Raw genomic sequence first — 15,000 nt, forward strand, 5'->3', positions numbered from 1 at the left:
GATGTACAGACGAGTGTGTAGAGATGTACAGACGAGTGTGTAGAGATGTACAGACGAGTGTGTAGAGATGTACTATATGAGTGTTGTACACATTTACTTCTGCAGAACCGGAATATTTCAGTCCACGGAGCTGCAAAGAGCTGATGGAAAGATATAAAACTGAAGAAGGTGTGTGCTGAAATGATTCCATGACCAGTTTCGGAGACTCACTCAGCACTACAGTGTGGAATATTGTGTTAAAGTTTTATCGTGTTATTGCAGATGGTCTTTATTACCTGAGCTCGCCCACCGGCGTCGTGTATCAGACGTACTGCGACATGACGACCGCAGGAGGAGGATGGACTCTGGTGGCCAGCGTTCACGAGAACAACCTGTACGGGAAATGCACCACTGGTCAGTGCTCCAGCTTCCTGTATTTATTTTTAAATAAAATTCATCTAACGCTCATCTAACGTTTATCTAACGCTCATCTAACGTTTATCTAACGCTCATCTAACGTTTATCTAACGCTCATCTAACATTCATCTAACGTTTATCTAACGCTCATCTAACGCTCACCAAACGTTCATCTAATGCTCATCTATCTAACGCTCATCTAACGTTTATCTAACGTTCATCTAATGCTCATCTAACTATCTAACGCTCATCTAACCAGTAAAATCCCTAGTGTTGAATTAACACCCAGAGAGTTCATTTGAGTCCAATGAACTTAAACACTGTAGGGTGTTAAATCAACACTGGTGATTTTGCTGTGTAACATTTATCTAATGCTGATCCAATGTTCATCTAATGCTCATCTAACGTTTATCTAACATTTATCTAACATTAATCTAACACTCCTCTAACATTTATCGAACGCTCATCTAACGTTTATCTAACACTCATCTAACGTTCATCTGACCTTCATCTAACGCTCATCTAACACTTATCTAACCTTCATCTAACGTTTATCTAACTCTAATCTAAAGGTGATCGCTGGTCCAGTCAGCAGCGTGGAAGTCCGAACGTTCCTGATGGAGACGGGTCGTGGAGTAACACCGTCACTTTCGGCAATGCAGAAGCTGCAACCAGCGACGACTTCAAGGTCCAAACGGAAATAAATCAACACACACACACACACACACACACACACACACACACACACACACACACACAAAACAAATGACAGTATCATACTGTGTATGATCAAATATCATTGACAGTATCATTATGTGCTTTTTTCTTCTTCTTCTTCTTCTTCATACTTTATCTCACAGAATCCTGGGTATTATGACATCACAGCGGAGAACGTGGCAGTGTGGCACGTTCCTAATAACGAGCGAGTGGGTCGTTGGAAACTAACATCATTCCTGCGCTACCACACGGAGTCCAAATTCCTCAGAAGCTACGGAGGAAACCTCTACAATCTCTTCAAGGTGACACGGTGGTTAAACTTGTGAGAAACACTGTTGCTAGGCAACTGGGAGATATGAATGCTGACCACCATCTAGCTCCGAACTGAGGCTAACTACTTCTGCAGCTAACACATAGCGGTACCTTGTGGTGTGTAGCTGCTAATGTTCATCGAATGTTTCTCTATATCTAAGACTCATACATCCTCCTGTTTTCAGCAATTCCCGGTGAAGTACAACGCAGGAAGCTGTCCTGCTAACCACGGCCCCTCGGTTCCTGTAGTGTACGACGTTGGAGACGCCTCATTCAACCACAACCTCTTCGGACCCAACGTCAGGGGTGAAGTATTTACTTCACTACTGAGATTTATGTTTATTAAAGACTTATATTCATGATTTTTTAAATATCTCCACAGGGGAGACTGAGCCCGGATTCATCACGTTCCGAGCGATAAACAATGAGAGGGCGGCAATGGCGATCTGCTTGGGAGTCAAACCCAAAGGCTGCAACACCGAACACGTGAGAATGAAACCTGCTCTGTTCACACATTAATCATATGACTATATTTACATCCTGAGTTAAACTGATGAAGTCATAACGGTTCACGTCATGTTATAATTGAGACCACTTGCTGTGCGTTATTTTCCTGACCAGTTTTAGCTTACAGATGCTTCTCAAACCTGTCCGACCGCAGCTCATGGAGAACCCCCACAACAACAGAAACAACTCCACAAGGAAATTCCACAAGATGGCGATTCCCATTCCCATTTTTATATAAAAGCCTTCAGAACTTCACAATGGTGCCATGTTGTCCACTCATATATAATGAGGAAGTTAACGATAGAAGATATAGTCACAGCCATAAGTATTTGGACAGATAATTTTGGTGATGTTGTCGCTGTACACCATCACAATGGATTTGAAATGAAGCGATCGAGATGTGATTAAAACTTTCAGCTTTAACAAAAATATCACTTTAACCGTTTAGGAATTACAGCAATTTTCACAGGCTCAAAACGAACAATCATAAATATTAAGATTATTTCTAACGCTTAGATACAAATCCTTTGCCATCAATGACTGCCTGAAGTCCTGGACACCAAATGCAGCGTTCCTCCCTTGAGATGTTTTGAGAGATCTTTACTGCAGCCTCCTTCAGTCGCTGCTACTGCGGGTCTTTCTGCCTTCAGTTTGGTCTTCAGAAAGTGAAAAGCTCACTTGGGTTGAGGTCAGGTGACTGACTCGGCAGTTTGAGAATTTGAGAAAAAAATCCCTTAGGTTGCTTTACACGGTGCGTTTTGGTCGTTATGCATCTGTACTGACGCGCCATCCTCTCAACATTTGACTGAGTCCGAGGAGACAGTATAGCTCTATACACTTCAGAATTCATCCTGCTACGTCTATCAGTCAGCACATCCTCACCAGTGACCATCACCAGTGACCCGGTTCCACTGGCAGCCATACATGCTCATGCCATAACACTGCCTCCACCATGTAGCTCTATTCTAAACCTTTAAAGGTTCTAAATGATTTAAAGCTCTACAGCAGGATCAACACACTCTGAATGTTGATGTCTGATGTTTCTGGTGTGTGTGTGTGTGTGTGTGTAGAGCTGTATAGGAGGAGGTGGGCATTTTCCTGAAGCGTCTCCGAGGCAGTGTGGCGATTTCGCGTCTTTTGACTGGGACGGTTACGGCACTAATGCCGGCTGGAGCGCCAGTAAACAGGTGACCGAGGCGGCGGTGCTCCTCTTCTACCGCTGAGATCATCATACACATCATACACCAAATCTTCAAGAATGTACTTGCAGATAAACAAAACAGAGAGTTTAACCAAATAAATGATGATTTTTCCCAGGCTCTGAGGACCGTGTGTCACTTGTTTTTTTTTTTTTAAATAAACTGCAGGGATTTCTGTCTTGTTAGCTTCCAGAGAGAGAGAATTATTAAGGGGATTCTTGAGATCATTGAAGGTTTTTCTTGAAAGCCATGCTGGTTCCACATAGAACCTCCAGAAGGGCGAGTGAAGAACTCCTAATGGTTCTAGATAAGACATAATCACAATATAAATGTAAATAAATATAAAATAAACTAACAAAAATATCCAGATCCAGTACTTTGATTCTTCACTTCATTCGATCTTCTTCGTGTGTCGTTTCCTGGACATGGAGCTGGAGTTGTTCATCAGGACACTCGATACTCAGTGAATAAAAAGTCAATAAGAAGTTTGAAAGAGATTTTAATGTCAAAAAGTCAAACTTGTACATAACTGTAACATACCAAACAGCTCCAGAGCCCTCATTCAGTGTTTATCATCACAAACACAAAGCGAACCGATTCACTGATTCATCGATTCATTGATTCATCAACTCATCGATTCATCACATCAAAGCAAAATAAAAAATACATTTTCCTCATTAAGTGCAGATTAAACGCCGTTAGCATGCCGTTCTGGTTAAAGTTCATGGCCGTCTCTCCGCGTGTGACGGTGCGTGAGTCGAGTGCTGGTTAAAAAAAAGCTAGGAGATGATTAATGAATCAGTTAAAGAGAAACGTGCATTAGAAAAAGGAGAAGATACAGAGGAGTTCATTTACACCCTGAACTGTACAGGAATAATTACACACTGCTCTAGAACAGCAGGTTTTAGCCTACAAAGAACTCACACACACACACACACACAAACACACACAGAGTCATGTTTTAGTTTTGGATTTGGACCTCTGGAGTCCAGTCTGAAGTTTGAAATGAAGCAATGAACGATGACAGAACTGAATGAAATTCTCCGTTACCCTGAATGTACTCGAGGCATGTTCGGTTCTACTAAAGCTACAAGGCTAATGCTAACATTGCTACCAAGAACGTTGTGCAAACAGCACGTCTAAAATCACCACACGCTCGCATCGGAAGTCGTCGTTTGGTTCAGTAACACTAACAATAAACATGCAAATTAAAATGACTTATCATTATCGTATTAAACACTTCTAACGTTCAAGCTCCGCCCTCAAATTGTAGGCCACGCCCCTACCTGAGTCTGACGCTGGTGTGGAGTGACACCAAACAGTGTGCTGAGGAAGAAAATGATTTTCACTGTGACTCTGTCCTTTTGTCCATGTTTATATTCAGAAACCACTTCGCCATACACTTCTGTTACTTGTTAGCGACATTAGCCTCGCAGCTAAAGAAGGAAACTCGTAACACTTCAGGAATTTTACTGACTGAACTGTTCCTTTAACCTCTCAGGACCCAGACTTTACTCTCAGAAAAACAGAGGGAGGTTCTACTTAGGAACAAAAGAACAAAGATGCTGGATGAACTTGTTTTTCATATGGCAATGAATGAATCTCTTCATGGAAAAGGGTAATTTGGGGTAAAGTGATTAAAAATATGCAAATAAAAAAGGAGAACGAATGAAGAAATAAAGGGAGTAAGAGAGAAAAAAAGAGAAATGGAAAAAGTACAAGTCTGAAATGAGCAACGTGTTCGTGATCTACAGATCAACCGACTGACCTCAAGCCCCGCCCACTCACAAATCAACTGACTGACCCCAAGCCCCGCCCACTCACAAATCAACCGACTGACCCCCAAGCCCCGCCCACTCACAAATCAACTGACTGACCCCCAAGCCCCGCCCACTCGTAAATCAACTGACTGACCCCAAGCCCCGCCCACTCACAAATCAACTGACTGGCCCCAAGCCCCGCCCACTCAAATCAACTGACTGCCCCCCAATCCCACCCACTTGTAAATATAGAGCATACAGTACAGTTACTGAGGTTCTTCAGCTTGGAACCTGTTTCTTATGTTGTGATTGGTAAATGAGGCGGGGCTTGTGATTGGTGAATGAGGCGGGGCTTGTGATTGGTGAATGAGGCGGGGCTTGTGATTGGTGAATGAGGCGGGGCTTGTGATTGGTGAATGAGGCGGGGCTTGTGATTGGTGAATGAGGCGGGGCTTGTGATTGGTGAATGAGGCGGGGCTTGTGATTGGTCAGTTATAAACATGATTCATAATGACATGGATGTTTTTTATGAAATGATGATTTGGAGATCTTGTAACTGGACACACACACACACACACACACACACACACACACACACACACTCTCTCTCTTACTGTTTTTTTTTAAAGAGATTAAATCCCTTTTTGGATCCATGTTTTTATATCAAAATCAGCGTTAGCTTACAGGCATGCAGTGTCGTCTTTACAGAAATTTGGTTTACCTACATTAAAGAAAGAACATTAAAGAAAAAAAAACAAACAAAACAAACAAAAACAGATGAAATTTGTTATCGTAATGTTTTAATATTTAATGCCCTGAAATTGTGTACGCACTTAAACGGAGGATTAGTTTATAGTCCAATAATGTGTGAAGATTAAGCAGGCAAAATGCTACAGCTAATTCCTCTTACGATGGCTAATATGTAGTGTGTGTGTGTGTGTGTGTGTGTGTATGTGTGTGTGTGTGTGTGTGTGTTGTATTAGTTGAAGAAAACGTGGCTAATGAAACTACAGTTCCTTTTTCATTCCGTTTTTGTTCTCTTTCTCCGTTTTGTGGAAAGTTCAACATCGTTTTGTGATTTTTTTTGTTTGTTTGTTTTGTTTTTCAGTCTTTTACGGACGGCGTCCAATGAAATGGCTCCGTTTTGTGTTGGTCATCCATGAAAAAAAAGAAACGGAAGAAAAATACTGTATTTTAGTCTTCATTTGTCTACTGATTCTAGGAAAGCTGATTTGAATATCATTTGAATACTTACATTTGATTGGTTAAGTGCTAAATGATTGTTTTAACTTTTTTTTTACTTCACTTTACACTTCACGTCTCTGATTGGCTGTGATGGTCACATGTCCTGTTTACTCCCAGCGACCGGAGCCCTTGGAACAGCAGGGGGCGGGGCTTAATGTAAATCTGTTCGGCCATTCGCAAACTTCATGAAAACATCACGATAATTTAGCGTGCTTACTTATTTTATATTTTTATATTCTCACGATACAATAATTTACCTAACTCTAACGAACCTCAACTAAGTAGCTAATGTTAGCGTTATGCTGCATATAGGTAGCTGGTTAGCTTAGCGATTGCTGCTTAGAACTGAAAGTCTTATGCTAAAACTATATAAAACAAGCCAAAGAAATGAAAGTCAGGTGATGGAGTCACATCAAGAAGTTATGTGATTGGCTGATTGGCTAGCACATTTAACCTAAGCTCCGCCCATGCGTGATCCAGAGGCACCTGTCAGTCAAAATCAGGATGTGCATAGTGGTTCTTCCTGACATCATAAATACTTCTACATTGGCTGAAATCGCCCACATGGCTACGTTTTTTTTCTAAAACTAGCTACCTTAAGCTAGCTTGCTATTAAACAACAACACGGCACTGTTATCAGAATGTTAGCTAAACATAAAGAGCTAGCTGGATAATAGCTCAGTGAAATGAGGTAATAAATATAGCTAGCTGATTAGCATTACACCAAGTGTTGTCAGTTAGTTAGTTACTTATGATCACGCTAAAATATAAAGTTAGCTTAACGCTGTAACTTTCGGTTCTTCCTGTAAGGATGATGTCAGAGGAGACCACCGGGTCCACCACGCCGGGTTCAGTTCTGTAAAAGCGCTCTCTCTCTCTCTCCACAGCGCCCCCTGGTCTGCAGGAGGCCCAACATGCAGCTCGTTACTCTTAAAGTCTTTTAAAGATCCCTAAAATAACTGAGTTTATAAACTCGTTTCAAATCCGCCGTTTGTTTTCCAGATTATTTTTTCCCATCTGCAGGAGATCAAACATGCAACGTTCAACAGTTTTTCTTCAACAGTTCGCAGCTTCTTTAAAGTCTGTGAGATGACTCGTTCCGAATCCTCGACTCCGCCTTCATTTTTCATCCGCAGAAATTATGGGATGAGAAACAGTCAGTTAAGGAGCGCGAGTCATGAAATACCTGAAACTCCTCCTAAACAGGTGGTGAGTCTTACTCCAGGTTTGATTTTGTGGTTCAGGTACAAACTCATTGTGCAGGTGAGAACTGGTAGCTCAGGTGAGAATTCACAGTTCAAGGAGCTCAAGTGTACACTGGTAGCTCGGGTCTGTATTGGTAGCCCAGTTGACTACTGGTAGTCCAGGTGAGAACCGGTAGCACTGATGTGCACTGGTAGCTCAGCTGAGGTCATGGCTTAGGTGCAAACTCATCGTGTAGGTCTTTACTGGTACGTCATGTAAGAACTTGTAGCCCAGGTGAATTAGTAATTTAGGTGAGAACTGGTAGCTCAGGTAAGAAGTGGAAGCTCTGTATTGGCATGTCTGTATTAGAAGGTCAGGTGAGGGATTTCAGGTGTGATGGGAACTCAACATTTTGTATCAAACTGATATCTCTGACATAGGCTCAGATCTCAGGTGGGAATTCTGATCTCAGGTGAGAGGCTGTAGTTTCAGGTGTTGTCCACATTTTAGATCTTGGATGTGAATTCCTAACTCAGGTGTGAATATAAAACTGTAGTTCAGGCGTGAGTTTGTTGCTTAACTGTGATTTTGTAGCTAAGGTGCCAATCGGTAGCTCAGGTGAGAACTCAGGTTCTTCACCTCCAGGTTCAGGTTCTTCACCTTCTAGATGTGAACTTTTTAGGTTCAGATTCCTAGGTTAGGGGAAAGTTCTTTTCTCAGGGGTAACTTCAGATCTCAGGTACAGATTTGTAGCTCAGGTGTTTATATCTTTTGGAACTTCCTGTTTGTATCTCAGGGGTGAGTTCAGGATTCAGGTGAGATGTCATCTGTCAGATTGAAATTCAATGCTCAGGTGAGTTTGTATCTCAGGTGTGAGTTCGTGTCTTAGGTGCGAGTTCGTATCTCAGTCCGTATCTCAGTTTGTATCTCAGGTGTGAGTTTGTGTCTCAGGTGTTCCTCACAGGTAAACCTCCCTGCGTGATAGCTGCAGGCATGATGTTGTTTTGAAGTCTCCGCCCCCTGCCCGGGTCAGTGGAATTACCTCATGTGGGTGGGGCACCTCCGAGTCGTCTCTATGGCATTGACCTCCGAACTTAGCGCTGCTGAAGGTGTCATATGATGCTGATGTCATCTTGCGGTTCAGTAGATTCCGATTGTGATCCCCGATGTTCCTGTTGCGGTCACCGTGGCGACGGCTTGCGAGGGGATCGCCATTGGCCAGAGGACTGCGTGTGTCGTCGGCTCCACCCCCTCCGCTGCCTTGGTCAGAGCCTTCATCCTCCTCTCCTTCTTCTTCCTCTCGATCGCTGTTGTCGTGGTTGTTGTTGTCGTCACCTGCTGATGTGAAGCTGGACATGCGTTGCCGTGGTGCTCCGTTGCCCTGAAGTCTCCGTGGTGATGACTGCACAGGCATCCAGCAGGTGTCAGAATGGCCGTACTCACCACAGTCACGAGTGCATTTTCCTGTTAAAGCCACGTCAGGGAGCTGCCTCGAGTCTGAGAGAGAGAGAGAGAGAGAGAGAGAGAGAGAGAGAGTGTGTGTGTGAGAGAGAGTGTGTGAGAGAGAGTGTGAGAGAGAATGTGTGAGAGAGAGAGAGAGAGAATAAAAAGAGAAGACAAGATAAATGAGAAAGAGCAAGGATGGAGGAAGACGAGAGGTAGATGAGTTAAAGAAAGAGGGAGAGAGAGGATGAAAAACAAAAAGGACAGAGTGTAAAAGCGAGAGATAGGAGAGATGTAGAAGATGAGTTAGGAGATGAATGGAGGGGGGGGGGGGGGGGGTGTAAGACGTCAGAATGCTGCAGTGAAACAGAACTGCAGCTCTGCCCTCTAGTGGTCACACAGGGGAATTATGGTTCTCAAACTGAAGTTTAAACCACAACTCCTAACTCTGTGTGTGTGTGTGTGTGTGTGTGTGTGTGTGTGTACCATTCTCCACGTGCTCCTCCTCCCCCACACTGCCCTCGGGTGTTGTTCTCTCGTATCCATCTTCAGGAAGAGACAGGACGCCGATCTTACTGCTCTTACTGCTCGGTGTCTCCGATTCTTCCACCCCGCTGTCATAGCAACCAGCATCCGTCGCCACGGAGAACGTCACCCTGCGCAAGGGCTGAGGACACACCGACACACACACACACACACACACACACACACACACACAGACAGAAGTCACATTAGATATAACACAGGAATATGAAAGTTGAATCCTTTCATATGCTTTCACATAATCAAATATTCGGTGAATAACGCTCCAGAAGGTGGCGATAGCGTGCAGTTAGCTTTACAACAAACTGTGAGGAAGACAGCAATGTGGTACAGTCAGTACTCCCCACACGCTTCTAACAGTCCATCATCATTCCTGTCCCACAGAAACCCCAGCCTGCCTCAGCGACTCTCACCCAGTCGCCCTGACCTCATTCCTGATGAAGTGCTTTGAAAGGCTGGTCAGAGACTTCATCACCTCTTCATTACCTGACACTCTGGACCCATTACAGTTCGTGTACCGTCCCAATCGCTTTACCGAGGACGCCATCACACACCTCCTACACACAGCCCTGAACCATCTGGACACCAGGAAGGGAAATTATGTTCAAATGCTGTTTGTTGACTACAGTTCAGTATTTAACTCTATAATTCCGTCCAAACTCGCCACCAAGTAGGAGGACCTGCGACTTAACCCGTCCCTGTGTCAGTGGATCTTCACCTTCCTAACAGACAGGTGGTCAGACATGTCTCACCCTCAGCAATGAAGCCCCCAGGTCGTGTCCCGAGCCTCCTGCGGTACTCACTGTACACTTCCACCTCTGCCTGTGTGGACACCTCCACCTCTGCCTGTGTGGAGACTTCCAGCTCTGACTGTGTGGACACTTCCACCTCTGCCGGTGTGGACACTTCCACCTCTGACGGTGTGGACACTTCCAGCTCTGACTGTGTGGACACTTCCACCTCTGACTGTGTGGACACTTCCACCTCTGCCGGTGTGGACACTTCCACCTCTGACGGTGTGGACACTTCCAGCTCTGACTGTGTGGACACTTCCACCTCTGACTGTGTGGACACTTCCACCTCTGCCGGTGTGGACACTTCCACCTCTGACTGTGTGGACACTTCCAGCTCTGACGGTGTGGACACTTCCACCTCTGCCTGTGTGGACACTTCCACCTCTGACTGTGTGGACACTTCCACCTCTGACGGTGTGGACACTTCCACCTCTGACTGTGTGGACACTTCCACCTCTGACTGTGTGGACACTTCCAGCTCTGACTGTGTGGACACTTCCACCTCTGACTGTGTGGACACTTCCAGCTCTGACGGTGTGGACACTTCCAGCTCTGCCTGTGTGGACACTTCCACCTCTGCCGGTGTGGACACTTCCACCTCTGACGGTGTGGACACTTCCAGCTCTGACTGTGTGGACACTTCCAGCTCTGACTGTGTGGACACTTCCAGCTCTGACGGTGTGGACACTTCCACCTCTGACGGTGTGGACACTTCCAGCTCTGACCGAGGAGTTGATGGTGGACTCATGAAGCAGCAGAGGAGCTACCAGCCCTTATGATCAACGGGACCCCAGTGGAGAGAGTGGACAGTATCCGGTCCCTTGGTGTTCAGATCATGCAGGACCGGTCCTGGTCCTGTCCCATGAACACTCTGGTGAAGAAGGCCTGGCAGCATCTATACTACCTTAAATGCTTAAGCGACTTTAATCAGGTGTCTAAGGTGCTAAGGAACTTTTGCACCATCGAGAGCATCCTGATGGGACGCATCACAGCCTGGTTCAGGAGAAACACCAAGCAGGATAGACGGATAGACTCTCCAGAGGGTGGTGTGATCAGCTGAGCGTACAATCCACACTGAGCTCCCTGACCTGCAGTCTATCTACAGCAAGTGGAGCTGGACCAAGGCCAGGAATATAGTGAAGGACCTCATCCATGCAGTCAGAGATGAACTTCCGCTCCCTGAAGACCAACACCGATAGGATGAACAAGAGCTTACTGTCTCATACCAAGGACACCATCAATACATCTTCTATTCCTTCATCTCCAGTACATTCCTTCATCTCCAGTAACCACTTCATCCTGCAGTTATAAATATTTATCATACATGTGGACCATTTCAAAACAACAACCTCAGAGTAACGCTACACAAATAATCACACACGTATATAAAGCTTTTCGCTACACGGTGTACTGTATATAGTTGTGTGTGTATGTGAGTGTGTGTCTGTGAGTGTGTGAGTGTGTGTGAGTGTGTATGAGTGTGTTTGTATGAGAGTGTGTGTGTGTGAATGTGTTTGTATGAGAGTGTGTGTGTGAGTGTGTGTGTGTGTGTGTGTGTGTGTTTGTATGAGAGTGTGTGTGTGTGTGTGTGTGTGTGTGTGTGTGTGTGTTTGTATGAGAGTGTGTGTGTGAGTGTGTGTGTGTGTTTGTATGTGAGTGTGTGTGTGTGTGTGTGTGTGTGTGTGTGTGTGTGTGTGTGTGAGTGAGTGTGTGTATGTCTGTGAGAGTGTGTGAGATCAGACACTTCAGTGTGAAACACTACACACAGCGGTGAGTGTGTTCCTGCCTTTGAAGTCCTCTTTGAAATGTAGGCTTTAATAATTTTATTTTGATTGCACCTCACTCAACGCATCAGCTCATTAACACACACTTAACGAGGATAATACAGGTGTGTGTGTGTGTGTGTGTGTGTGTGTGTTGAGCTCTTTTGATGTCCTATTACAGTCATTTTATTATTAGGCCTAAGCTCTACTATTAGAACTAATTCAGATGATACTGTTATGAAATCTCAGTAGAGTTCTGTGTGAGACTCGTATTACAGTTTCTAACGTCTCTATTACACAGTGTGTTCTGTCAGTTCTACACTCTTTAAACATAAAGGTTCTTCAACGGTTCTTTATAAAGAACCATAGGTTCTGACCATAGAACCATAGGTTCCACAAAGAACCTTCTTCTTGTCCAGAACCATTTTTCCCTGTGTAGGGTTCTTGAGTTGAGCTGTATGGAGCTATCTCTGGAGATTACACAAGTTCTTTATGGGTCATTATGGGTTCTTCAAGGTATCCAGTTAGAGTGAACCCTAGAAAGTTCTCTGTGGGACTGGAAAAGGTTCTCCTGCCAGGCATCGATCTTACGAACCTTACTTTGGTTCCTTAAAGCACTGACTAAGGTTTTTTATTTAATAGAATGTATGATAACATGCTTCCTTGTGGCACTGCTGTGAAGAACCATTTGTGGGTTCTGTAAATAGATGGTTCTCTAAAGAACTTGAGAGTAAAAAGGTTCTTTGTGCAGCTTAAAAGGGTTCTCCTATGGCAAAAAGTCTTTTTGGTTCTAAGTGGAAGGTTTATGTAGGCTAATGTTCAATTACAGTTCTATTCTAATACAACTTCATTAAAACGCCAGTAAAGTATTATTACTATTCTATTACACCTCTTATACCTCTCACACCTCTCGCACGTGATGCACCTCTCGAATGTCTCACACCTCTCACAAGTGTCACGCCACTCGCACCTCTCACAGGTCTCACACCTCTATTACAACAACATTATGGAAAAAAATAAAGATTAATACACTCAAAACGTGGAAATGAAAAGACAGAGAGAGAAAGAGAGAGAGAGAGAGGTGTGAGAGAGAGAGAGGTGAGAGAGAGAGAGAGGTGAGAGAGACAGGTTGTTAAATAGATGAGGTAATTAACAGAAGGTTCCTCCATCCAGATTAAGGATGAACGCTAACGAATGAGTGTCAGTGAGAGAGAACAAGAATGAGGGGGAGGTAGATGGAAAAACATCCCATAATATAAACACAGAGAGGCCTCCAGTAGTGCACTATTAATACTCAGATATGGTGTGTGTGTGTGTGTGTGTGTGTGTGTGTGTGTGCTGGATATCACTGTGCTAGCTGATGACCTTGATAATTTATTCATTATATATGCGCATATCATTTGAATAATTAAGAAAGCGAGAGCTAATTAATCAACTGTCATTCCTTTCCTTTGAACTGTCAGGTAGAAGTGTTTTTCTTTCATTAGCTCACACACACATGCACACGCATGGACGTACACACACACACACACACACACACACTCATACACAAACAGACACACTCTCGCCTTTTGTCATTCACACAAAGGTGAGATGCACACCTGCTTTTCCATACACTTCCATTTGGTAAACCACACACACACGCGCGCACGCGCACACACACACACACACACACACACACACACACACACACACACACACACAGCAGGTTTGTCTCAGATTAAAGCAGACGTTTTTATGTTTGCTGTCAAAATGCATTAATATTCAATTGACTCTGCTTCTGAGGCCTCCAGCCAACACACACACACACACACACACACACACACACACACACACACACACACACAGGTTGAGATTGTCATAAACATCCACAGATGTTTAATTCAATTCAGTTGTATTTGTATAGCGCTTTTTACAATAGACATTGTCTCAAAGCAGCTTTACAGAAATATCAACACGGTGTACAGATATTAAAGGTGTGAATTTATCCCAACTGAGCAAGACACTGAGTGGCGACGGTGGCAAGGAAAAACTCCCTAAGATGTTTTAAGAGGAAGAAACCTTGAGAGGAACCCGACTCAGAAGGAACCCGTCCTCATCTTGGTAACAACAGTTAGTGTGAAAAAAGCCCCAGTATCTTGAAAGTACCGCATGCCTTCAGTTAGTTATTGAGCTTCATGTAAAAAAATATTTTTTTACCTGATGCAAATGATTCACCTAAGTTTGTAAATGATTCATTAAGTGATTTACTTACATTTAGAAACAAGTCCTCAACTTATGTTTATAAATGACTCCTTGACTGATTCACTTACGCTTGGAGCAATTACCTGCTCAAGCAATTCACTTATGTTTGGATACAACTCCTCAACCGATTCAATAGTTTGTAAAAGAGTCCTAATAACGTGAGTAAATGACTCCTTGACTGATTCACTTATGTTAGTAAATGACTCTGTGACTGATTCACTCATGTTAGTAAATGACTCTGTGACTGATTCACTTATGTTTGCAAGAAACTCTTCAAGTAATTCACTTATCTTGTAAACAAGTCCTCAAGTGATTCATTTATGTTTGTAAATGAATCCTCAAATGAATCCATGATTATATGATATCTACAAATGACTCCTTTTTTGTTAGTGACTCTTCAAGTGTTTGTAAATATTTTCTAGAACAGCAAATGATTCACTTACGTTTGGACAGAACTCCTCCCCACATGGAGCACTACACTGAGCAGGAACAATGCCTTCCACACACTACATAATGCACTGTGCAGGTATTTTGGGTTCAGTTCTGTATTCCCTACAGATGTGCACTATGTAGGGTACGAGGGAGCAGCTTATATGTAGGCTATTAAGTGCCCTAGATGTTAAAAAGAGACTCATTTAGATTAATCTCTCTATATAAGTGCACTACTTAGGGAACGAAATAATATCTACTATACACATAACGTCATGAAGGACATGATGCTGCAGAAAGGTCACGGTGTGTGTGTGTGTGTGTGTGTGTGTGTGTGTGTGTGTGTGTGGGCGGGTGGCAGCATGAAGCGGGTTAGTACTTGTCCCGCACCACTGCATCGTCTCTGCAGTCTATACACACACACACACACACACACACACACACACACACACACACACACCCT

General features: G+C 43.8%; 2 protein-coding genes across 2 annotated transcripts in view; one reads left to right on the plus strand and one right to left on the minus strand.

The window, feature by feature from the left end:
- LOC100305006 (intelectin 1) overlaps positions 1-3,249 on the plus strand; it is a gene marked incomplete at its 5' end in the record, with an annotated part of 3,857 nt that extends 608 nt beyond the window's left edge. The window contains 7 exon segments of the mRNA NM_001200246.1: positions 106-168; positions 262-393; positions 969-1,084; positions 1,257-1,415; positions 1,611-1,731; positions 1,808-1,911; positions 3,003-3,249. Coding sequence (NP_001187175.1) covers positions 106-168; positions 262-393; positions 969-1,084; positions 1,257-1,415; positions 1,611-1,731; positions 1,808-1,911; positions 3,003-3,155 — 848 coding nt within the window. The 3' untranslated portion in view covers positions 3,156-3,249.
- Positions 3,250-3,613: 364 nt separating this feature from the next.
- Positions 3,614-15,000, minus strand: part of pcdh7a (protocadherin 7a) — a 39,441-nt gene continuing 28,054 nt past the window's right edge. Inside the window, exons 3-4 of the mRNA XM_017461137.3 lie at positions 9,251-9,431; positions 3,614-8,818 (exon numbers count right to left, since the gene is read on the minus strand). Coding sequence (XP_017316626.2) covers positions 8,280-8,818; positions 9,251-9,431 — 720 coding nt within the window. The 3' untranslated portion in view covers positions 3,614-8,279. The remainder of the gene's footprint in view (positions 8,819-9,250; positions 9,432-15,000) is intronic.

Source organism: Ictalurus punctatus, chromosome 29, assembly GCF_001660625.3.
Source record: "Ictalurus punctatus breed USDA103 chromosome 29, Coco_2.0, whole genome shotgun sequence".
Lineage (NCBI taxonomy): Eukaryota > Metazoa > Chordata > Actinopteri > Siluriformes > Ictaluridae > Ictalurus > Ictalurus punctatus.